The 24,718-nt window shown below is 51.4% G+C and overlaps 1 protein-coding gene across 10 annotated transcripts in view; it reads left to right on the plus strand.

Annotated features, from left to right (window-relative positions):
• Positions 1-21,108, plus strand: part of SMARCA4 (SWI/SNF related, matrix associated, actin dependent regulator of chromatin, subfamily a, member 4) — an 87,648-nt gene extending 66,540 nt beyond the window's left edge. For 6 of the 10 annotated variants that reach the window (XM_034657791.1, XM_034657788.1, XM_034657787.1 and 3 more), the window contains 6 exons: positions 2,870-3,132; positions 17,438-17,546; positions 18,004-18,105; positions 18,815-18,947; positions 19,080-19,222; positions 20,613-21,108. In XM_034657791.1, coding sequence (XP_034513682.1) covers positions 2,870-3,132; positions 17,438-17,546; positions 18,004-18,105; positions 18,815-18,947; positions 19,080-19,222; positions 20,613-20,645 — 783 coding nt within the window. In that variant the 3' untranslated portion in view covers positions 20,646-21,108. The remainder of the gene's footprint in view (positions 1-2,869; positions 3,133-17,437; positions 17,547-18,003; positions 18,106-18,814; positions 18,948-19,079; positions 19,223-20,612) is intronic. The other 4 variants (XM_011227629.3, XM_002921357.4, XM_002921358.4 and 1 more) reach the window with 4 other exon arrangements.
• The last annotated feature ends 3,610 nt before the right edge of the window (positions 21,109-24,718 follow it).

Below are 24,718 nucleotides of genomic sequence, written 5' to 3' on the forward strand. Positions count from 1 at the left end.
ATGTGTCCTCCCTTTCACAACTGGCTTCTGGCAGTAGGCAAAGTATTTTCAAGGTTTATCCATGTGGTAGCATGTATGCTTCCTTCTCAAGGCTGAGTAATGCTCTGTCGTACAGCTAGACCACATGTTGGTAATGTCTTTGTTCCTTGGCAGACAGTTGGCCCGTTTTCCACCTCGGGGCTCCTGTGAATAATACTGCTCTGAATATTGGTGGACAAGATTTTGGCCGGATGTCTGTTGTGATTTCTATCACGTGAATACCTAAACAGAATTGCTGAATCAAGTGGTCATTTTTTTCGTTTAATCTTTTGACGAGCTGCTGGACTGTTTTCCGCAATAGCCACACACCATTTTTACGTTCCCACCAGCAGTGTGTGACGGTTCCAGTTTCTCCGTCATCCCCCCTGTGTTTGTCACCTGTCCTTTTGTCTCTAGCCGTTCTAGTGGGTATGCCACAGTAACCTCGTTGTGGTTTTTAATTCGTTTTCTTGGTGGCTAACGGTGTTGGGCATCTCCTTAGGTGCTCGTCAGTCATTATTAGTGTCTCTTCTTCAACACTCTCTTTATCGGATGTGTTATTTGCAGATATTTTCTCCTGTCCTCTGGGTGGTTGTTTCACTTTTTTGATGGTGTCCTTAGAAGTGCAGGTGTTTTTAATGTTGATGAAGTCCAGCGTATCTATTTTTTTCCTTTTGCTTGTGCTGCAGTATCATGTCTGAGAAGCCACAGAGAAATTTAGGAACACAAAGATTTACCCCTGTGTTTTCTTTCAAGAGTTTTTAGCTTTTACATTTGGGCCCATGATCTTTGAGCAGTTTTTGTTTAGGACGTGAGGTTAGGATCCAGCTTCATTCTTTCACAGACAGATGTCCAGTTTTCCCAGCCCCATATGCTGAGAAGACTTTTCCCCCACAGAGCACGTGCCTTTATGTATGTCGTACTCAGTAAGAGTTTGTGTTAATTAAAAAAAAATACATTAACCCAAAAGAGACACTCTCTTTTCTTAGTGGGGCCATGTACCTGGGCCTACTTTTCTGGCATCCACTCCGGTGCCACATGTACCAAAACTCTTGAGAATGTGCTGGCTCTTGCCCTGCTGGGCTGACCTGTGTGCCTGGGCCTCGGGACCAGAGACCCTAGTGTTGCGTTCCTAGGGTCACTGTAACAGGGACCCCAGACTAGGTGACTTAAAACCGTATTAGTTTATTCTCTGAGAGTTCTGGAGGTTTGGAGTCTGGAGTCAAGGTGTCAGCAAGACTGTTTTTCCTCCGAAGGTTCTAGGGGAGGATCCTTCCTCGCCACTTCCAGCTTGTGGTCCCGGCATTCCTTGGCCTGTGGCCGCATCACCCCAGTCTGCTCCCATCTTACATGGCCTATCCCCCATGTGTATTTGTGTCCTTTCCTGTCTCTCATGGGGACATTCTCATTGGAGTTGGGCCTCACCCTGACATAGGATGACTTCATTTTTGCTCTTTAAGTAATTAAATCTGTGAAGATCCTATTTTGAAATAAGATCACATTCTGAAGTTCCAGGTGGGCATGAACTTTAGGGTACACTGTTCAACCCCCTGTACTCCCCTGGGCTCGTAGTGCACACCTTCCCCCATGCCAGCCTTACAGTCCCTCCTCCCTGCCACACGCCCTTCATGCTGTTCCTTTGGCCTGGATGCCTTACCCACCCCCACCCTTCAGACCTCAGCCTCAGTGCCACCTCTGAGACACTCCTCTGATCCCTGGCCAGGGCACATCTGCTTCACCATCAGAACACCACTCACCCTCCTTCCTGGCAGTCAACACACTTGTCACCATGTTTGCGAGATGTTTGTCTGCTTACTGTCTTCCCTCCATGAGGGGTTTTTTCCATGCTGTGTCCTCAGCGCCTGGCCCTGTGCCCTGCTCAGACTCACGGCTGATAAATGAGAGATGGACAACCAGAACATCCCTTGGAGTCCTGCCCCTACTCCCTTTTCTGATTGCAGGCTCCCGTGGTTTCTCATCTCTTTATTTGCGGGCATAAAATGTGCAAATTAGTCATTATCATTGAGAATGAATCAATTGGTGTCGTTCAGAAATTAATATTTTTCGCAGTCAGGTTCTTCTGCTCAGCACTTTTGCTACCAGGAGCCTCATGTACTAGTAACGCAACTATCAGTCATGGCATTACTCAGACCGTCACCTGCCCACAAGTGGAAACAGCTGAAATGCCCAAGAACAGGGGAAGTCTAAACTAGGGTCTGTTGTACAATGAAATGCTAAACAGACATCAAAAATTACATTGCAGAAAAGCGACAGGAAGTACATCCAGGACATAGTAAGCAAAAACCTGAGTCCCGGTGTGGTATGCGGATACGGTTCTAGCGCTGTCCTCAGTGCTGCACACGTACGTGGGAAGGACCAGGAGAGTCCTGACTTAGGATGGTGGTGATGGCTGCGCACGATGTGAACATACCTAATGCCACCAAGGTGCACACTTAAAAATGGTCAGGTGGTCAGTTTTGTGTTATGTATGTTTTGCCACAAATTTTAAGAAAAATGCTGAGGATCTAGAGCAGAAGTATTAATAGTATTACTGTCTAGTATTACCACTAGAGCGGAAGTATTAATAGTGTCACCTCCGGGTGGAGGGATTCCAGGGTCCAAGTCTTCGGGCTCCTCCCGTCAGTGGAGATATGCCTCTTTAATTGGTGAAGAAATGCCCCTGTTGATTTGTTCAGGCCAGGCGTGGGTCGGGAGCGCCCTGGGGAGGCAGAGCTGGCCTGTCGTGGCCTCTTGGAACCCATGCGTGTCCCACCCAGCCAGGGCCTGCGGGTTTGCGCCGCGGCCTTTGCTTGTCGACCTCGGTGCTGGCTGTCCTATTTTACCACTATTGACCCTGAAGGCCATCGAGGAGGGCACGCTGGAGGAGATCGAAGAGGAGGTCCGGCAGAAGAAATCGTCTCGGAAGCGCAAGCGGGACAGTGACGCCGGCTCCTCCACCCCGACCACCAGCACCCGCAGCCGCGACAAGGACGACGAGAGCAAGAAGCAGAAGAAGCGTGGGCGGCCACCCGCCGAGAAGCTCTCCCCAAACCCTCCCAACCTCACCAAGAAGATGAAGAAGATCGTGGACGCTGTGATCAAGTACAAGGACAGGTAAGCCAGGGAGCGCAGCGGGTGGGCGTGGGGGTCCCCGAAGGTGCCTCACCCGGCCTTCCATGTGCCTAGGAGCCAGTTGTTGGGGCAGTCAGCGCACAAACATTGGGGGCCTGTCTGTGTCTCGGTTTGCCTCCCCTCGTGGAACTCACGTTCTGCAAGAGGCAAGCACGCTGTCAGCTGTGATGAGAGGGAAGAAAAAACGTCATGGGGAGGTGGAGATGCGGGGACTGTTTTCAGGGACAGTGACGTTTGAGGGGAAGCCCTGAGGAATGGCGGTCTGGGGCCGAGTGCTCCAGCAGAAGTAGGAGCTGGCGTAGGGGCCTCAGGAGGCTGGCAATGGGCGAGTTGGGAAGGGAGGGACCCATGCTGTGATTGGCACCAATCGCACAGCTGGTGGACTATGGGGAGAGGACGCATGTGGCTAGAGCCGAGCCCAAGCAGCTTTCCTTCTCTAGAGTTTCCACCCTCTCCCCACGCTTGGATGACGTGCCAGCCCGGTTCTCACCCTGGGCCATCATGGGTGGGCCACGTGTCACAAAGACTGGCCAGGCTCCACTCTGGGTTTTGGGGTCCCTGCCCTTGTAGACACACAAAATAGGAGACTGCAGCAGATCCGTTTGTGGACCACAAGTACCATTTAAATAAGAAAGTAACGGTTTCCCAGGCCCTTCACGGGAGCATGTGCACAGTCTGCCAGCTCGGGCTTGAGGCCTGCACCTTGCTCAGGGCTTGGCTTGTACTGCTCCCCAGTGCCTCAGTCTGCTTTCTGGTACATACTGGCCAGTATGGCTGTCCCAATAACAGGACAGTTGTCCAGCTTGATTTTAGAGTAATGTGGCAATTAGTCTTTAAGCAAGGTAAGGGTAAATCATAATCTATAGGAGGGAAAAGTGTCGAGGCGTAAGCTCTCAATGCATCATTTAGAGAGGCTCTTAGCAAGTGTGAAATTTGGGGGGGTAGTGATTGTAGTACCCAAATAAAGGATACGAATTGCCCTTAAAAAAAGAATCTTTTATTATTAGAAGAGAAACAAATGACTAAGTGAGAAAGGTTTATTTCAGCTTAACCGCCCACCCTAAAAATGTGTCATTTGTATTGGAGAAGAAAATACTGAGCTGATATGCAAACTTCACCTTTGAGGCAAATTCCACAAAGAAAAAAGTGGAAGAGTCACAATTATTTGAAATACAGAATATGCAAAAATCCAATGAAAGTGGTAGATCCCAGTGTTTTCTTCTCAATGATCTTTTTGCGAGGGAGTCTTAAAATTATCAAAATGAAGAAGACCTTTGAAGGTTAAGGGGCAAGGATGAACTTTTTCAAAAGTCATGCTGATCTTTTGGATATCCAAATGGAGATCACCTTTGACCTTACCCAGAACCTTATACATGTGTTAATTTGAAATGGAGACATAAATGTGAAAGGTAAAACAAAGTTCTAGAAGAAAGGATCAATAAAAATCTTCATGGCCTTGATGTAGGCGTGAACAGGACATAAGCATCACTAACCATAAAAGACTCATAAAGTGATGTCACTAAAGAACATCTGTACACCCAAGGACACCCTCATGAAGCCAGTGAGTACTTGCACCTACTGAGATTTTAAAATGGGCAAAAGTCATGAACAGGAGATATCCCAGTGACCAATCAGCATGTGAAAAGGTGCTCAGGATCACTGGCGTCAACATCATAACATCAAGGTAATGCACGATAAAACTAGAGATGCTTCCACAAACCCACCAGAATGGCTGAAACTCCCTTAGGTGTTGCCAAGGACATGGACTTCACGTTCTGCTTATGGGAGCACACCGCGCTTTGGCACTAAACCTTCTGACCCAGAAACTCCGATCCTGGTTGTAAACCAGAGATTGCTGAGCGCTCGTGTCCACCGAAAGACAGGTACAAGCACATGCATGGCAGCCTTGATCGTAACTGCCCCAAACGAAACTGCCCAGGGTCCATCCATAGGAAAAGGTATCAGTGGTAGCCTAATGCAAAAGCAGAATTCTACCAACCACCAGAACAGACATTCTGCCACTCCCTAGGAGAATCTTATAGTCGTTTTATGGAGTGAAAGAAGCCAGATACTAACAAGTACCTACTGGATGCTTCCAGTTGTAGGAAGTTGAACAGCTGATCATGGTGATGGATGTAGAACTGTGGTTACCTCCAGACATGAAAATGTTCAGGGCGCCTGGGTGGCTCAGTCGGTTAAACGTCTGCCTTCCGCTCAGGTCATGATCTCAGGGTCCTGGGATTGAGCTCCATGTCGGGCTCCCTATTTGGCAGAAGAGTCTGCTTCTCCCTCTCCCTCTGCTCCTCCCCCTGCTCCTGCTGTCTCTCTTTCAAATAAATAAATAAAATTAAAAATTTTTAAAAAAAAAAACAAAAAAGTTCATCAGGATAAACATTCGGTGTGCGTGCTTTCCTGTATTATGTTACACCTAGGTTTAAAGAAAGACGAAAAAACAAGACACTTGGAAACAGCACCCTAAACTTGTTGATAAGGCCTTGGATATCTTCAAACTTTAAAGAAAAAGTGTCCATTTTTTAAGTCGTCTTGTGACTTACTGCAAAAGCCCCCTGAGCATCAGCCTTAGCCACGGACCATGTGAGAAAAGAGGAACCAACTCCCCCGGCTGCTGCAAACCATTGCTCTTCCAGCACGTGCAAGATGGGCTGATGAATCAGGCGCGAAACTAAAACCGGCTCTAAGGGCTCCGTGACCCCTTATGGAGACCGCTTCCGTGTGGGAGGCTGAGATCCAGTTTGGGGAAGGCCCCAACTCTGGAGTCACAGGGCTGCTCTCCTAGCTGAGGTGAGACCCGAGTGGCAGGACACCCCCGAGTGGCAGGACACCCCTGAGGAGGGTTTGATGCGTGCTTGACATTTAACCCCGCGTCTTCCCGGAATGGGTGGCATCACAGGACTGGGAGTGGAAAGAAACGTAGAGATGTTACAAGTGGAACTTGTATGTATGGTCATTAAAGGAAGCCTCCCACATGCTGACATTGAGAAACACTTGGTTTGCGATGGAGTGGGTCCAGCCACTTGTGCGTTGCTGGTGGTCCCATAGGAAAAGATCAAGCAGGACACGTACAGACTTGGGAAAATAATCCTGTTTGCCTGCTTGAAAAGTTACCTCACAGCAAATACTTTCAAAGATGACGTTTGGGTAAAAGGCTGACCTTTTTTAATGGATATTTAATGGATATTTTTGACATTCCCTAATATCCTGAATTTGAAACCACAGGGAAAACAACAGTATGGTTCACCCAGTTGTGAGACTGGGTGAGAAAAGTGAGACTACCCTCACCCTTGACACCAAGTGCAGAGTTCAGGGATCCCAAACCCCGCTCAGGCTGCTAATTCTCCAGAAGGGCTCTTTGAAAGCTGTTCAACTCACAGTTAGGGTTTGTGACAAAGCCTGGCATCAGGGGCAGCATGCTGGAGAGTTCTGTGTGTGGCGCTTCCAGCATCCTTGTCGCAGGGAGTCACTGACAGTGCTGACTTCCCTGGCAGCAGCAGGAGACAAGACTCACAGAACACTGCTGAACCAAGGAAGCCTCGATGTCTGGAGTTTTTATTGGAACTTGTTCACAGAGACATGACTAACCACTCACATGTCTGGCCTCGGTCTCTAGCTCCTCTGTGGGTTGAGCTGATGCCACATGACCCGTCACCCCTGCCTTAAATCACAGTCTTAGGCTCTCTGGGCCAAAGGCCCCCAGTTAAACACAGGCAGACCAGAAGGCAGGCCATTTCAAGGGCTATGAGATCACCTCCCAGGAGCCCAGGGCAAAGGCCAGGCCTCTCTTTGGACCAGGTTAAATTCTTACGGCATATCCGTTAGGTACCTGGAAAGTTCTGAGGGACCAGACACCATGCCACACCAAAGAGAACCGAAGTGGAATAAATTTGGAAGTAGCTTGTCACAAACTTTCTTGTCTCAGGCTTCCTTTATAGCTCATTTCCAGAAGAGAAAATGAAGCATTCATATTTTTAAAAATTTCTTTTTACTTTCCAGAATGTTTTAATTAGCTAAATTCTATGCTTGAGTTAAACATGGAAGCTGAGGAGCAAACGAATTGTGACAGCTTGGTGGCTCCTAGATGGCAGTAAGTGATTACAGGACGTTGTCAGTGTTTGGATTCGATATTCCTGAGTCTGCCTTGCTGAGCAAGAGGGCCGGGTGCTGCTGATTTCACTCCCAGTGCCCATGGGAGCTGGGGTTGCATCTCCATGTAGTGACTCTAGGGGAGTGCTTCAGCTGTGTCTCTGCTGCTGTGTTGTTGAGTAGGGCCACCCTTCTGTCGCTGGGCTTCGCTCCAGATGTTGCTTTTGATTAAGTACTTCAAGATCTCCCCCAGTTGTATTTCAATATCAGTGCAACCACATTTGATACTTCCTTTGTACTTACATCCTTGTCCACGTACAGGTAACGTCTTGATCTAGAAGCTTTTGCTCCCTTCATACCTGTTCAGGTTCAGGACTGCCACGCCCCTCCCTCCCAAGGGCACGCTGCCCCCGCGGAAGAGATGTGCCACATAAGCAGAGCCTGAGGAGAAGCAGGGCCCCGCCAGAGGAAGAAGAAGAAAATGTCATGGGCAAAAGGCACAGCATATGCACAGGCCTTGAGGCCAATGGTGTGGGCATCCTGTGTGCAGAGGAAGCCAACTAGGCAAGGGGATATAATGGACTGAGCCCACATGCAGGACTTCACAGGGCTCCTTCTCCTTGGTGCTTGGAAGTCTCAAGCTGCATCAAGGAGCCCTGTGCTTAACAGCTAGAATTGGAACCAGAATTAAGAAAGTAAGTTGGGAGGTAGAGATTTTTGCTTTATTTATTTATTTTTTAAAAAGATTTTATTTATTTATTTGACAGAGATAGAGACAGCTAGTGAGAGAGGGAACACAAGCAGGGGGAGTGGGAGAGGAAGAAGCAGGCCCATAGCAGAGGAGCCTGATGTGGGGCTCGATCCCACAACGCTGGGATCACGCCCTGAGCCAAAGGCAGACGCTTAACCGCTGTGCCACCCAGGCGCCCCTAGAGATTTTTGCTTTAAAATGTAAACATGGAAATAAGTTAAGCACAGATTCCCGGTCAGGTTGGGACCTTGTCATGGGGCTGTGTGTGCTGCCAGCTGGTGTCTTCATCCCATAATCCTTCAGAGGGAGCCAGCAGCAGGTAGCCAAGGCACTGTCTGCAAATGCTAGTCCGTGGGTGTGTGCTCTGGATCACATACCTCGGAGCTTTGGGGAAGGTTTTAGAGAATTGTGTCTGCTGGGAGGAGCCATTTAAGCAGGCAGGCTCCAGAGGACCCTCCATAAGCCCTGTGCTCCCCCCTGGGCTTCTGAGCTCAGCCCTGACCAGCTATAGGGCAGAATCATGGCTGCTGTAAAGACCACATGCTGGGTAGTGGAGGGTCAGCGCCAGGTTTTCTGAACTCAATCGTACTGGCGTGACAGAAGAGAACACTTGTTCTTAGGAAATTCTCGCATGTTACTCTCGATGGCTCAGAAAGATGGTGACATCTGTGTACAGGCTGCCGAGGCTAAGCCTCCCATGGCTGAGCCCCACTGAACAGACCCCCTGGGTCCCCTTCCCCCTGCTCTCTGCCAGGAGGCAGCCACTTTAAAAGGGCTGGACAGCTTGAGTGTCACGGAGATCTGGGTTCAACATCCATCTCCCTGCCTCAGTTTCCAGGTCCTCAGCATAGAAATAGAATCCCCCAAATGGGATTATAGAGACCCCAAAAGTGAGATTTCGTGGGCCACGCATGTGGCCTAGAGACCAGCCCTGGATGCATTGTAGATGACGAAGGGCTCCGGCCACCACTTTCCCTTTGCCCTTGCAGGAGCCCTGCACCTCCCTGTTTAGAATCAAAGAGCAGATGGCTGTTGGGAGTTGAAAGACTTGTACGATGATTTGTGAGAAAAACAGGCAATGTAGCAACCAGGGAAGGTTGTCTGGCTGAAGTGTTCCCCAGGAAAGGTAACTGTAGGGTGGCTCCATCCCCTCACGACGGTCCCCTTTAGAGGAAGGAGTAGAGGATGGGCAGCCCTGGGAGCCCTTTCATGAGGGGGCAGAGAGCCCTCAGGGTTCTCCAGCATCAGCCTTTGAAGGCCATACGGCCTTTCCTCTGGAGCCCAAGCTCAGAGTGGGTACACTCCAGGAGGAGAAGCTAGCCCTCTGCCTGTGGGTCCAGGGCTGGGGTCAGCACTTTCTGCTTGGCACCCAGCCCGGAGCCTGTCCTGGGAAACGCCGAGGTGGGATGTCTTGAGAAAAGTGCTGATCCCCATCGTCAAGGTTCAGGCCAGCCTGGGGTAGGTGCAGGCCCGGCTGAGGGCCCAGTGGGGCTCTAAGGCACAGGAGGATTAGCTCCGGCAGCCTAGTCGAGTCGTGCTGAGGTTCCAAGGCTGCCAGAGAAGTTGCTGGACAAAGTTGCACCTGCCCTGTTGGTCATCCTGCCAGTTCCGCCCCCAGGCTTCACTCCCTGCCGGTGGTTGATCGTCACAGTAGAGAAGCAGCTCACCAAAGCAGACAGGGCTGAAAACTAGAGTTACGTATAAGCTCAAAACAGGACGGGTACAGACACTGGGCCCCAGAAATAAGTAGCTTTGGGTGAACAAGTCACACCCTCTGCCTCCCTCAGAGTCCCGTGCGAGATTCTTCTAAAGCACTCGTGCGTTCGGCAAGTGTGTGCTCCTTTTGTACTAAGGGAAAACAGTAAAGAAATGGTTGTGAAAACAGAAGATAACGGGTAACACAAGAAGTACGAAAGGAAAATTCAAAATCGTTGGAAAAGGGAGAAAAAAAAACGAGAGGATGAATCAAAAGGTTCAAGGTCAAGTAAATGAGAAATCACAAAAGAATAGGTAGATTTTAAAGTAAAGCTAAAAGACAGGTAAAAGAATTAAAAGGTTATGGTTCTAAGGTGAAACTAATTAAAAATGTAAGTTAACTAAGCTTGAAAGTTAGGAGGGAAGAAAGGTATGGAGGTGGGCCTGTCAGCTCCAGTGGGACTGGAGGGCCCTCAGCACCCCGGGTTCCAGCGTGGGCATCCAGCGGCCTCTTCCGTTTCAGAAGGGGCTTCGGAGCCTTCGCTCCGTGGAGCTGCTCAGCACTCTAGGGACTCCCGGTAGTACCAGTGGGCCGCAAATACCGACTCATTCCAGCCAGGAAGCACGCACCTCAAGGCCCGGGTCACCCAGCCCTGCAGAAGGTGGTGTCGCCACTCCGCGCCTCCCCCGCCCCTCCGGCACTCACATTAACAGCTCAACTCACCTCTGGCCTCAGCTCCAGGGGAGCTGGGCTGGCTTTGCCTCTCATTTTCACCCTCTCTCTCAGCCTGGGAAATGTTCTTTATGGTGCCATGGACAGGTCCTGGCTTCCTGCTCTTGGTCCTCATCACCCACCGCCAGCGCCGCAGAGCGTGTTGCAAGGCCGGCCCTTCTGCGTTCACGGCCTGCTTGGGGAGGCTGCACGAGCCCGCAGAGTAGGTGCCGGCAGCTAGGAGCCTGCCGGGATTACGATCCAGCTTTCTGCAGCTTTCCCGGGTCAGACATCTTTTTTCAAAGTTCAGGTCTCGCCTCCAAAATGAAAATGTTAAATCCAAATGCTCTCCCAACTCGCATTACTTGTTTCTCCCTCCCTCCCTCTCTCTCTCCCTCTCTCTCCCTCTTTTTCTTTGTTTCTTTTTCTCTTTCTTCCTTTCTTTTTCTCTCTCTTTCTCTTTCTTTCTTTCTTTTTAATTAACATATAGTGTATCATTTGTTTCAGAGGTAGAGTTCAGTTATCCCAAAGGCAAGGGAAAGAAAAGCAAAAATGAACTGTTGGGACTTCGCCAAGATAAAAAGCTTTTGCCCAGCATTGGGGTTTCTTTAAAATGGCATTACGATTGCAGTGTTAAACTGTGTTAAGAAACACGTGCCCCCTCAGATGTGTCCTTGGCTCATTAGACACTTAACCAGCATCATAACCTACAGCCAGTCTTGGCCTCGGCACACGCACCCTGAAATAAAGCTTCCCCACCCCTCTCTACAGGAAGGGTGCTGAGAGCACAGGGCCAGCAGCCTACAGAGCAGTGTTCTCAGCGGGTTCACTGGTGAACACCCTTTCCTTTCCCTTGTACGGGAGTCAGAATTGTTTCTGTACTGCGCAGCCGTACGTCCGCCTGAGATTGGCCTCGGCTCGGCAGGTGGAGGCGCTTCATAAAGATTTGTAACTAAGTGGATCAGATTTCTCACTTGTCTAATGCTCAAGTTATCCTTGATTTTGTAACGTGTCAAAAAAATGAACCTAGAAAGTAATTGTATACTAATGAAGTAAATGAGTGGGTTTCGTTATTTCACTTTCAAATTTTGTTGATGGAAAACCTGAGATTCTGCTTCGGATGGTCTGCGGCTAAATCAGTTTTGAAACTGCTGAGCTACTCGTATCCAGGACCTTGCAGGCTCAGTTTGCTGATCAAGGGTCAAAAGAGAACATGGTCCAGGGCTTGAAGATTACCACCGAGCGATGTCGTGGGAAGATGGACTGAACTGGACTCTAAGGAGAGCCGGGCTGAGGGACAGAGGGGGAGCCCTTCCTGGCAGTTCAGGACCGCCTCCATACTTCACTAGCAGGGTCTGTCTCAGGCACCGTCTTCACTTGATTGCTTGTGTCTGCCTGACGGCAAAGAGAGAGTGCTCTGATCTACTTGCAATGTCTGCACTGGTCAGAGGATGAGGAAGTGAGGACGCCAGGTAGTATATTGCCATCCCTGATATGGACAGACATTCTCTCTGTTGTTTTTAGGATTCCCACCAGTGGTTAGCAAACCAGGAAAAAAAAAAAAATCTGGCCCACCAGCTGTGTATGTATCAACCTGTGAATTCAGAGTGGTTTTTTTAGAGGAGTTTAGAAAAATCAAAAGAGTAATAATATTCCATGACGTGAAATTATAGGAAATTCACATTTCATTGTTCATAGAAGTTGTTTTGTGGGAACCCAGCCAAAGCTCATTTTCCTGCGTCTTGTCTGTGGCCACTCTTGTGCAACAAGGGCAGAGTTGAGTAGTCGTGACAGAGATGGGATAGCCCGCAAAGCCTGAAAGATTTACACCAGTGGTTTGCAGAGAAAGTTTGCTGACCCTTGATTTAGAGCAGCATATGGGAATAGGTGGGAAAGATCCCTGACTCCGTCATGGGGGGCGACCTGTGCTCAAGCTTTGCCTGCCACCAGCTCTCATTGCCTCTCTGGTTCCTCCATCTGTTGGAAAGGGATATGGATTGATGACCTCTTCGATGCAGAGAGTTCGTGGTTCTGTCCCATTCAGGGGGCTCTTGGTCTATTCTGATTTCTCTTTGTTCTTCCTCCACATGTTGTAATTTTGTTTTAAGGACACATTAAAGGGACATTTGGATTTTTAGGCTCTGCGTGTCAGGAAGCTAGTTCTGAGACCTTCGTGTCTAGGGATTCCTTTGGCTGGGAGGCCGTAGAGAAGTTAGCGAAGACTAGCTTTTAGGACCCAGGGCTGTCCACCACCTCTCCCCTTACCACGTACAGTGACCCGTGGCTGCCACAGCTCTTGGCTCCCTCCATCCTGAAGTCTTCACACCCCAAGGGGAAAGCAATCTCTGCTTCCTCAACTCCTGATAGAAAGTCACAGGGAGGGCTCTGACTGCCTAGCTTGTGTCCCAGGCCTTTGCCTGGACCCATCACTAAGACCAGATGAGGGTCTCAGGGTGAGGTACAGCACTTGGTCCCACCCAAGTCTTGGGGGAGAGGTTGGGACTCCAGTGTTGGGCAGCGCCACCAGGACTCTGAGTTGGCCTAGGGGAGGGCCCATGTCCATGGGGAGGCAGACACCATTTGGGCAGGCTGAATAATAAAGGTCCTTATCAGGGCTCTTCAGGATCCAAGAAGGGTGTGTAAAAGTAGACAAGGCCCTGCCCCAACAGTTAGAGAGTTAGACTTGTTGCCGTAAACCTCATTCAGCAAGAAGTGCCCACTGGCCTAGACTGGGGAGGAACTGGGGACTTCGGACAAGGGGCCTTGACCGCTCTGGGCCCTGACTGTGTCTCATATCTTGTTGTAACGGGGACAGGGCAGTGAACGAGGTAGAAGGAAACCCCTGCACTGGGAGCTGGTGTCTGGAGGCATGAGAATAGTGTCATCGTCATTCCTAATGTCATGCACAGTGGTGGCAGTGGCTGCTGTTGCCCTTATTGCCAAACCAGGTGAGAGCCCAGGCTTATGTCTGAATGGAGGTCATAGGTCTGGTCCTCACAGCCTCAGGATTTTCCCAAGTGCCTTTACTCCCAGCCCGCTCTGCCTGCAGAAGCTTCTTCAGAGCAAGTCTCAGGGCCGGGGGGTTCCTGGTAGTTGCTGCCAATCCTTTCTGGAACGGGGTGGTACATAAATGACTGTGCGTTGTTGAGGGCAGTGAGGAACCCTTGTTCGGAGATGACCTTTGTGACACCCAAGTTTGAACCCTGCTCCGTGACCCTGAGATTTTCACCCTGAGCTGTTTCTTCCTTCATTCAGCAAATGTTTGTTGAGCACCTGCTTTGTACCAGGCTTTGTTCTAGGTTCCAAAGATAGAGCAGGAAATAAAACAGGCAAGGCCTCTACCCTCACGGCTTGTGTTTTGGTTCAGTGAGGACATAGACACATAGGAATTGGTTGGGAGAAATGACACTGATCTGGGTGACTGGCTTCATATCTAATAATGTAAAGAGGTTGAATTGTCAAAATTTCTAAACAAAATGCAGTACCTCCGTGACAGGACTGGAGAGATACCAAGTAGAGGGACACCTGAGTGGCTCAGTCATTAAGCATCTGTTTTCGGCTCAGGTCATGATCAAGTCCAGGGATCAAGCCCTGCATCAGGCTCTCTGGTCATTGAGCCTGCTTTTCTCCCTCTCCTTCTGCCTGCTCCCCCTGCTTGTGCTATCTGTCAAATAAATTAAAAAAAAAAAAAAAAAAAGACCAAGTAGAAAGGAAAGTATTGGTAAATTGGAATTTGAGTAAAACTAAGATCCATTCATCAAAAGACACCAAGAGAATAAGAAGACACGCTACAGACTGGAAAGGGGTTTTGCAATAAACATGTCCAACAGAGGACCATCTGAAGGAGGACAACGACATGGACAGATATTGCCGGAAAGAGGTCATCGGGGGACCATTCCACCTATGAAACGGCACCCGGCTTCACTGCTTATCACGGAATTATGAATTAAAAGCACGCGGAGATAGCAGTTCACACCCAGTGTGGAGAACAGCCACATCGACCAGGGGTGACAGCGAGTGTGGCTGACAGGGTGAGAACAACACGTCCACCGCTGGAAGAGTGAGCGGGGGCTTGGTGTCTGCTGGAGCTGAGCGCCCCTGCCCTGCCCTCCAGCCTTCCACCTCCCGGTGTATTCCCAGAAGATGTGCAGGCCGGACCCTTGGACATGAGTGTCTGAAAGCCACGTGCTTCCAGATACCCTGAACTGGCACAGCCCAGGTGCCAGTCCGCAGCAGGTGGACGAGTGGACCGTGTGGCAGGTGCCCACCACAGGGCACGAGGCAGCTCCTGGGCTGCGTGAGCTGCTGCTGTGTGTGGCCACAGGGACAGATCTCAGCCATGAGGGAGGCGGCCGGACCTGGGAGCTGACCACACAGGACCCTGTAACATCAAGTTCAAGAAGAGGCCAGGCCCACCCAGGTCCCAGAGGTCAGGCAGGCTCTCAGGAGCCTGGCACACCTCGGGGAGCTGAGCACTAAAGATCTTACATCTCGGTCATTCTTTTTTCTTACAATCTGTAAGGGGGTGGGGGAGCCACAGAACCTCAGGGGGGTGGGCATTTGCTCTGAGGTGACGTGAGGGCCGCAGTTGGGCTTCCCCGGGAGCAGTGGCTTTGATGGTTCTGTTGGGAGAGAGGGGTGCTGAAGTCAGTGCTGAGGGCCAGGCTGCCACCCGAAGGACTTTGGGTTTCATTCGAGTGGGGTACGCAGCTGTAATTTGTCCGCCTCTAACGCAGAGGGGAGGAGGACTGGCGAGCGAGCCTGGAAGGCTCTTGGCCACAAGCCTGCCGCAGCAGCGCCTGGTGGCGGGGTGGGAGTCTCTTGAGGACTTCTAAGGATTAAAAATGACATCTCAGCACTTTGGCAACTAAAATTTTGTGGCAGTACATTTGCCGTCTGGGAGAGGATGCCTTTAAAAGTCGCCCATCTTCCTGGGGCTCTGTCCCTCCATCACGCGCACTCAGTTCCAGGCCATCCATACTCTGAGCTCATTGCACATGGGCCTTCATTCCTCAATGACACCCATATTCTAAAGGTTTGTAAGAGGGGCCCCATTGCTCCCTGTTCTTTCTTGTCTCCACCAATTTCTTAGCCCGATGGAGGTGAGAGGGTTTTATTACAAAACTTTCCACTGTGTTCGAGCACTAGACTCCTACTTCATGAGCTCCCTCCAGGGCGACGCACATCCCGAGGCCCAGTCACCTTCACGGAGGCCACAGATGAGCACGGGGGGCGGGGGAGGTGGCCTAGAGAGCCCAGCCTTAGCGCCCTGCGCGGCACACATTCCACACCCATTAGTGAGCAACGGAATGTGTAGTGGGTCAGCTGGCCTTTCTAAAAAGCGAAATAGTGGAGGAAGCATCAGAGTTCATCCCTTAGCAAGGGAGACCCTGTGCGGGGAAACTTCTGTTACTTTATGGCTGCAGGTGTGTGTCCTGGATCAGAGCTGTGGCTCTCGCTGTGCATCGTGGTCAAAAGTATAAGGATAGTGCTGTGAGGATGAGAGAGGAGCTCTGAGAAGGTTAGGGGGGACAGCAGGATGCGTGCAGGTGGCTGAGTGGTGGGTTGCACCTCCAGTCTGCCTCTCCCAGGCAGATCGACCAGTGCCTTCTGATACCGGTTCTCGTTTTCGGAGTTTCGTAACCAAGCTCCAGTTGTCTGTGGCCAAGCCACCCACCAGTCTGTTCCCACAGAGAAGGGAAACCTACTCCTCCAGGGGGGTATTTCATGTTTTACTGCCGGATGCGCCCAGTGTCACGATTACATAAAGGAGGAGCTTTGCCAGGACCGCCTCCCCAAGGCTGCTCCTGGCTGGGATCCCAGAAATCTTGCCTCCTTTGGGGTTTCTGTGCCCCTGGCCCTCCTCCCGCAGCTGGGGTCTCCTGGGCCACGGGCCGGGCAGACAGGAGCTGGTATCTGGTCTCTGCACCTTGTTTTGGACGACCGTCACCATTCAGTCCTTGTTCTGGGCTGGACACTTAGCACACATGTTCCCAGTAAGCCGTGCCCAGACACAGCCTGCCTCGGGCCTCTGCCTTCCAATCTTTCACCCCACTGCGACTTGAGGGTGCCCACGCTCAGTGAGTGCCAACCTCCCCCTTCCTTCCGGGTTTCATTTTCAGCCACATTCTGCCCCGTGTTGGGTCCAGCTGGTCACAGATAAGGGAGGGCAAGCCACCTGTAGGCAAGCCTGGAACAGAGCCTTGACCAGGTCACTGGCTCCCCAGGCCCCCCAGGGCAGGGTCCCTGTCTCCAAGCTGAGGGAAAAGAAAGAGAAGCTGCGCTCATAAAGAGTTATCTGCTCCCACGTGCCAGTCCTTGGAGTGCCTGCTCACTCCCTCCTCATGCCACCCCAGGAGTGATGTCCCCTCTGAGCTCCTGTCCCCAGACAGAGCCAGGCCTGAGTGTGGCACAGCCTCGTGACCAAGTGCATGGCTCCTCCGATAGGGAGACCCAGGAGACAGCACTTGGGACCCTGCCACGTCTCAGGGCCACTCACAGTGTGTCTTTCCTCTGCTCCCTTGTGGAAAACCAGTGCTTTCCCAATGGCAAGGACCAGAAACTTGCTCAGGTCTTTCCAGGGGGCATCTCTGCTCCACAGGTTTTTGCCAAATTCTCTGAAGTTCACGGCTCGTAAGTGCTGCTTGTGAGAGACACGTTTGCAAACTTGCAGAAACTGGTCTCTCTCTCAGAACTGACACTTACTGTTCCCGACGTAAGCGAACTGATTCTTGCATCGTGCATGAATACGATTGTGATTCTGCCTCTTTCCAGTACTGAGGCTTTGCTGCGCGGCATTTGGTGATGTTCCCTCCAGGGTCTAGGGGGATTGGGTGAGGACAGAGCCTGGATTCAAATGCATCCCTGGCCCCTCTCACGAATGTTCCAGAACTCACAAGACAGTACATGTATGGGAGATCACTCCTGAGCGCTTTGAGTTTCTCATTGCTCAAACCATGGGTGGTGGCCAGGCAGGGGCTCCCCGGCGGCAGGGCCTGGGAGTGACACCCCCGTGTCCCGCCTTGCAGTAGTAGTGGACGTCAGCTCAGCGAGGTGTTCATCCAGCTGCCCTCCCGCAAGGAGCTGCCCGAGTACTACGAGCTCATCCGCAAGCCTGTGGACTTCAAGAAGATAAAGGTAACTCTGGCATAGGATGTGGGAAGTGGGGGTTCTCCACAAGGGTGTGCGCACATCAGTGTTGGGGGAATCTGACCCAGTGCCTTCCCCATCTGGGCATTACTGGGGTCTATGGGACAGATGACCATGGAGCAGACTGGGCAGAGTCTGGGCTCTCTGACCAGTCACAGGCTCTTGGGGTTCCTCATGGCCTCAAGAGCCCCAGCAGCGCAGTTTGTGGGAGAGGGTCCTAAGGGTGTGTTGGCGGGCAGCCAGCATTCGGGGCTTCGTCAAGGTTACCCATGACTTAGGCTTCAGCAGTGCAGCTCCGTGTTCAACGGGCCTGGGCTTCCGAGTCCATACAGAGGTGCCCGGAAGACTGGGCCGTGACCTTGTTCGGCAGAGGGACACCCGGCCCCAGGGTCCCCAGGCATAAGGCAAATTCCCAAGGTAAAGCTGCTTCTCCCACCACCCACAGGAGCGCATCCGCAACCACAAGTACCGCAGCCTCAATGACCTGGAGAAGGACGTCATGCTGCTGTGCCAGAACGCTCAGACCTTCAACCTGGAGGGCTCCCTGGTGAGGAGGCATCTGATATGGAGGGCCCCAGTTCAGCATGCCCTTGCTCTGTTTTCAGTTGACTGATTAAGGGGCGCCTGGGTGGCTCAGTCAGTTGAGTAAGAATTCCCAACCACATGGAATATTTTGTCAATCATAAAAGCAATGTATTCCTTACTAAAAGAAGCAGAGAGAACAATAAGCAGATTAGAGGAAATAAACTCAGTCTGATCCAGCCAGGATGACCCTGTGAGCAATCCAGTGTATATGTTGGAATTTTACTTTTAATTCACTAGGGACTTTCTCGAAAGGAACTGTGTGGATGTGTCCTTTCCTGCAGTGAAATTAATATACACGCACAACCTCAATTTAACAAACTTTTCCTGAGTGTGCTTAGGATAGATGCCTCATGGAAAAGAGATTTTACAGTCCTACATTTGGGGGAAATGCTGCCTTAAACAAGGGACATGCATTTCCAGCATTACTGCAGAGCTTCTCAGAGCCTTTAAAAGCATATGTGCGCTGGGATTCTTCAGAGGGAGGGAAGAACTTGTAGTCGTTCCTGAGCTAACACATCCACACTCTTCTCCACGTCTTATGTTCTCTCAGGCCCCGATTGGGAAAGGGTTACTGAGGGCCCTCTGCCCGCACAGGCTGGCCTGGCCAGAGGGCAAGGCCCATGGCTCCCATCAGGCCCCAGCCCACTCAAACCCCACGTGTCTCCTTTCAGATCTACGAAGACTCCATTGTTCTGCAGTCGGTTTTCACCAGCGTGCGGCAGAAAATAGAGAAAGAAGATGACAGTGAGGGCGAGGAGAGCGAGGAAGAGGAGGAGGGCGAGGAGGAAGGCTCTGAGTCTGAGTGTGAGTCCCAGTGTCGGGCGGTTGGGCAGACCAGCATCACAGCCAGGCAGCTGCAGCCGCCCCTGATTTCGCTTGCCGTGCTCTCCTAGCTCATGTCTTTCTTATTGCCCCCGTTTCTGGTCCCCACCCCAGCCCGCTCAGTCAAAGTGAAGATCAAGCTGGGCCGGAAGGAGAAGGCACAGGATCGACTGAAGGGGGGCCGGCGGCGGCCGAGCCGCGGCTCGCGGGCCAAGCCAGTGGTGAGCGATGACGACAGTGAAGAGGAGCAGGAGGAGGTGAGCCCCTGGGGCCCCGGTGTGGGCAGGAGCACGTAGCTGGTGGCACTTGTGTCTTTGGAGCTCTGTCCCCATGCAAGGTCTTGGAACCTTCGGTCACGGCCTTGGGAGGGTCAGTGCTCTAACACCCCACTCCACAGATGGGGAAACCGAGGCTCGGGGTTGTACATGGTGCGTAACTCCAGACCGAGTCTGTGTGACGCTAGTGGAGCCGGTGCTCTGAGGCCAGCGGGCAGAGTTGCCCCTCCAGAACGCCAGGGCCGCCCTGCTGAGGCCAGTGGGACTGGGTCTGTGTGAAGGTGGGGGGCTCAGGAGGCGCTGGGATGGAAGATGCCCCCGGACAGTCCCTAGCTGTCTTCCCTGAGCAGACCCAGCCCCCTCGGGAGCTGAGGCTTTCACGGTGCCTTCGCCCTGTGTGACACACGTGCTTCACCCTGGCCTCTGCTCGAGGCTGTGTTCTGGCCTGTGTAGGACGATTTCCAAACAATGTGGTGGATAAAAACAGAAACCACAGTCCCACGATCTGAAATTACAAAAACGGTGCGGAACAGATCCCGTGAATGGTGCCGCGAGCGGGGTCCGGGTGTTGCCTCTCCCCCGGAGCGGGGGCTGCAGGAGCGTCAGGCCCCCGGTGGGCAGCTTTGTGGGCATGGGGGTGGTACAGACTCACTTTGCCCTCTGGCTGGGGCCTGGGGTGCCCGGCCCTTCCCTGCTGTGGAAGCTGGGCAGCCCGCTTCACTTCTGAGCCTCAGTTTCCACTTCGAGAAATCAGGGAGGCCACATGGCGTTCCTGGGGCCTGGCTCCCGGCAGAGCTCATCGAGCACCATGACACGGCTGCTGTTTCTCTCATGCAGCCGTTTGCAGTAATAGCAGAGTCTGGTAGCTCCGAACAACCCTGTCCGTAGACATGCTAACCTGATGAGGACATGAATGATGTCCTGGCCACGGACAGGTGGCTGTAAAGCTCCCCCTCGGCCCAGTCTGGATGCGGCAGAGTGTTCTGTGGCCCTTGCCAAGCTGTTTAAAATGTTTGTGCGAAACATCCTATGTAGTCAGGAATGACCACAGTGGTTTTGAAGCCGCAGGTCAGGGGCACAGGACAGGAACGCCATGGTGGGAGGAAGCAGAGAGGGCCCAGTGGGTCTCCCAGATCCAAGGAAGAGTCCGTGTAGTCGCAGGGGCCAGTCCTCGGGAGAAAGACGACATTGGGATTTGGCCACGACACCAGGGGTGAAGCCAAGGGCTGCTGCCCCTTCAGCCTCACAGTGCCCTCCGCTGCCCGCTCACACCTAGCAAAGGCAGCCAACGAACAGACTTAGCACCTGGGTAGGCCCCAGTGGGGGGCCCTTGACGGCGGGGCTGATCATGCTCTCTCCTGTCCCCCTCCAGGACCGCTCAGGAAGTGGCAGCGAGGAAGACTGAGTCCCAACATTCCAGAGTCTCGACCCCGGGCCCCTGGTTCCAGAGGCGAGGCGGCGTAGCCCTTAGCAGTAACGGGTAGCAGGAGCTGTAGTTTCAGACTGGGGTAAACGTATAAACGAAAATCTTCCATATTTATACGACACAGAAGATGTAGGACTGTTTGTGTCTGGCCCTGTCCTGGCATCAGTAGCGTTTGTAACAGCATTAACTGTTGAGAACAAGAAGTGTAACTCGGGGAACACGCGACACCCGGCTGTCTTTCCTTTCCCGGCAGTACTGTTGCGGCCGCAGTTGGGAGTCACTGTCGTTTCAGCCGTGGATGCACGTGTGTAGCCGCCCACCCCTCGTACTGTATTTTGTGGGACAGGTCAGACTCACCAGGGCCGGGGTCCGCAGGCCCGGTGGGGTATGTCAGTGTCACTGGATGTCAAACAGTAATAAATTAAACAGACAACAAAACTCACGGCCTTGCCTTCTGATGGACTCATTCCAGGCTCCTTGCGGGGTCGCCAGTGCCTTGGAGGCCCCATCCTCCTCCTGTCACCACATCCCACGGGGTCCATTTCACAGGGGAGGACACCAAGGCCTAGGGACAGGGTAAGGACTTGCCCGGTCCCCACAGCCTCTGATCTCCAACTCCGGCTGGGTGCTGCTGCCATGAGGGGAGCAAGCAGCTCGGTCCCTTCCCTGCCTGCAGTCGAGGCAGGGTCGGGGAGACAGTCACAGAAACGGGCAGGTGCCACACACAGGTCAGTGTCGTGGCCCAGGGAGCCCAGGGCACTGGGGGAGCCCAGATGATCAAAGAGAGCTTCCAAGTCCAGAATGTACATTGAGTTCTCTAATTCGTGTCTCTTCATTAAGATTTTCTCTTCATGACTTGTTTTTAGTTCTCCAAATGCTCTTCCCTGTAGTTCTTCCAACATATTTTTAGCAGCTGCTTTGACGTTCAACATCTGGACCCTCTCAGAGAAAGGGTCTATTGACTACTTTCTTCCTCGGGGTCGGTCACGCTTGTTTCTTGGCGTGCCTTGCATGTTTTGTTTTGTTTGGTTTGGTTTGGTTTGGTTTGGTTTGGTTTTGGTTTTGGTTTTGGTTTTGGTTTTGGTTTAAAATGAACACCCAGTGCACGCACCTGGGTGGTTCAGTCTATTAAGTGTCTGCCTTCAGCTCAGGTCATGATCTCAGGGTCCTGGGATCGATTCCTGCCTTGGACTCCCTGCTCAGCGGGAGCCTGCTTCTCCCTCTCCTCCCCGCTTATGCTCTCTCTCTCACTATCTGTCACTATCTGTTTCTCTCTTGCAAATAAATAAAAATTAAAAATCTTAAAAAAACACCACAAAAAAAAGGGCGATTTTAAATAATAGATTGTTACAACTCTGAATTCTAAATATGCCCCCCCTTCCCCTGCTAGGGGGTTTCGTTGGTGATGGCTTTGCTTTCTTTGTTTAAGAATTGCTGATCTACAGAAATGGAGAAGGATAAAAGAACCCAAGAGCTAATATTCTGGAAGGACAAAATGGAAAACCAACTTTGATTAAATAGAAAATAAATAAAAGGCAAGTTAAATACCTACACAGGGAAACAGCAATACACACACATTCAGCAACACGTGTCGTTTTCATTACAGTGCTTTGTACAGCTGTAAATGAGCCAGCTCTATGTACTGATAGGAAAGCTTCCAAGATATGTGTATTTTTTTAAGGTTTTATTTATTTGTGAGAGAGAGCACACAAGTGGGGGTAGCGGCAGGCAGAGGGAGAAGGAGAAGCAGGCTCCCCGCTGAGCAAGGAGCCCAATGCAGGACTAGATCCCAGGACCCTGGGATCATGACTGGAGCCGAAGACAGATGCTTAACTGACTGAGCCACCCAGGCGTCCTAAGATAAACGTGTATTTCTTAAATATATTTCATTTAAGATGCATAAGGATGTGTCGATACACATTAAAAAAAAATTGCTGCCCTAACTCTGTAGGGTCTGCCTCCCCCACAGCCTGGAGCTGTTGTTGTCTCTGCTCAGGTTTTGGGTTTTGTTTTGAGGTTGCCTTCCTCTGGGAGTCACCCCTGGGCCGGCCTAACTTCCAGGTCAGCCTGCGATGGCTGGGGCTTTGTGCTCCAATGCCTGACTCACTGAGGCTCCACGCCAGTAGCCCTGTGCTTAGGCACCTTGTAAGTTGGCCTTGCCTCGGCTTCCTACCCCTCTCTTATGTTTTCTCAGTGCACACACATGGCTTCCCCTTGGGCAGGTTGCGTGGAACTGTGGGTGGACGGGCCTCTCTCCACCTCTCCCAAGCATGTGCGTAGCCTTGCGTATGCACGCAGTTCTCTGGCCCCTTGCTGATACGTGGGGCCAGCTGGGGCTGTGTCATTCTCTGGGCCTTTCGACTGCTGACTAGTTCACCAGTCTGTTGCAACCAGGATCCCAACCTTGGCCTTCCCCGTTCACCCCACCCTGAGAATCCCTCCTGTTTCCAGTATGCTGCTATTTAGTTCCAAAGAAAATACACACCATCAGGCAGGGACTTTCAGGTCCTAGCCTGGCTGGAGCGGCCTCAGGCAGAAGACCCCACAACCTCTTACCACTCTTACCTGCCAGCCTGATTTTCCTGAATAAATACTTTTTTTTTTTAAGATTTTATTTATTTATTTGACAGAGAGACAGTGAGAGAGGGAGCACAAGCAAGGGGAGTGGGAGAGGGAGAAGCGGGTTTCCCGCTGAGCAGGGAGCCCGATGCGGGGCTCGATCCTAGGACCCTGGGATCATGACCAGAGCCGAAGACAGACGCTTAACAACTGAGCCACCCAGGCGCCCCTGTACTTTTTAATTTGTTGACCACCCTTGATCAATCTCAAGGATCCTGAAATAGTTGTTTTTGAGAACTCTGTCTAATTTTATCTTTGCTTTTTGGGAGTGCATTTGCAAAGATCCTTACTCCCATCAGTTTGGAAGTCCACATTTTTTGGTTTTAATGGCTTTGACTTTATTTTAATAGATTTGAATTTAATGTTTGCAGAAAATCAGCTCACTGAACCCTTGATTTCAGGATATTCAGGATGAGGGCAGTTTAAAAATGAGTCCCTTGAGGAGAAAAAACGTACCACTGGAATTTTGGTATGACAGGATGTCTTAGGATAAATGTATTTGTATGATCTAGTTCATTGGCAAATGGCAGCAAGATACAAAATAATATTGAATTATTGGACACAAGTTAATGTATTTCATGCAGAAACTAAAGTTGGTGCCACACAATGTCGGAAAATAGCTCCTCCTGTGTTCTTGCTTTAGTATGTGCCATACCTATGTCCAAGGTCACCTCATGGCCCAAGATGGCTGCTGGTACTCCATCTATCCAGTCCACCTTCCAGCCATTGGCAAGGAGCAAGGGGGAAGAGTGAGGCCCACACCACCCCTTAGAGACCCAGTCTGGAAACTGATAGATCACTCTCTTGTGCCCCTTGGCCACAACAGTCAGATGGCCACACGTAGCTGCACTGTGAACCCAGACATGCAGCCTTGCTTTTAGTGCCCGTGTGCCCAGCTGAAGTTACGGACACACAACTTGCTTGGTGGTGATCCCCAGTTTGCAGATGAGAAAACCGGCACAGAGAAGGGAAGTGTTTACCCCAAGACTGCACTGCCAGTCCCGGAGCCACTATTTGTCAAGCATTGCTCACCTTCCTCCCAGACCAGGTGGTTGTGGGTTCCAATCCTGACCCAGCCGCTTCTGGGCTATGTGACCTTAGGCAGCATTCTGCACCTCTCTGAGCCCACTGGGAGATAGGACATCAAAAGGGACTTGGGAGGGTTTTACTTCCTTTTTCAGGCGTTTCTGTATTTTCAATGGTAACAATGAGAAGGAAGATAATTTTGGGGGCACCTGGGTGGCCAGAGGATTGAGTGGCCGACTATCGATTTCGGCTCAGGTAGTGATCCTCGGGGTTGTGAATTTGAGCCCTGTTTTGGGCTCCACGCTGAGTTGTGGCATCTGCGTGAGATTCTCTCTCTTGCTCTTCCTCTGCCTCTCCCCCCACTTGTTCTCTCTCTCTCTCCCTTAAATAAATAAACCTTTAAAAAA

The sequence above is a fragment of the Ailuropoda melanoleuca genome, chromosome 4 (genome assembly GCF_002007445.2).
Source record: "Ailuropoda melanoleuca isolate Jingjing chromosome 4, ASM200744v2, whole genome shotgun sequence".
Taxonomy (NCBI): Eukaryota; Metazoa; Chordata; class Mammalia; order Carnivora; family Ursidae; genus Ailuropoda; species Ailuropoda melanoleuca.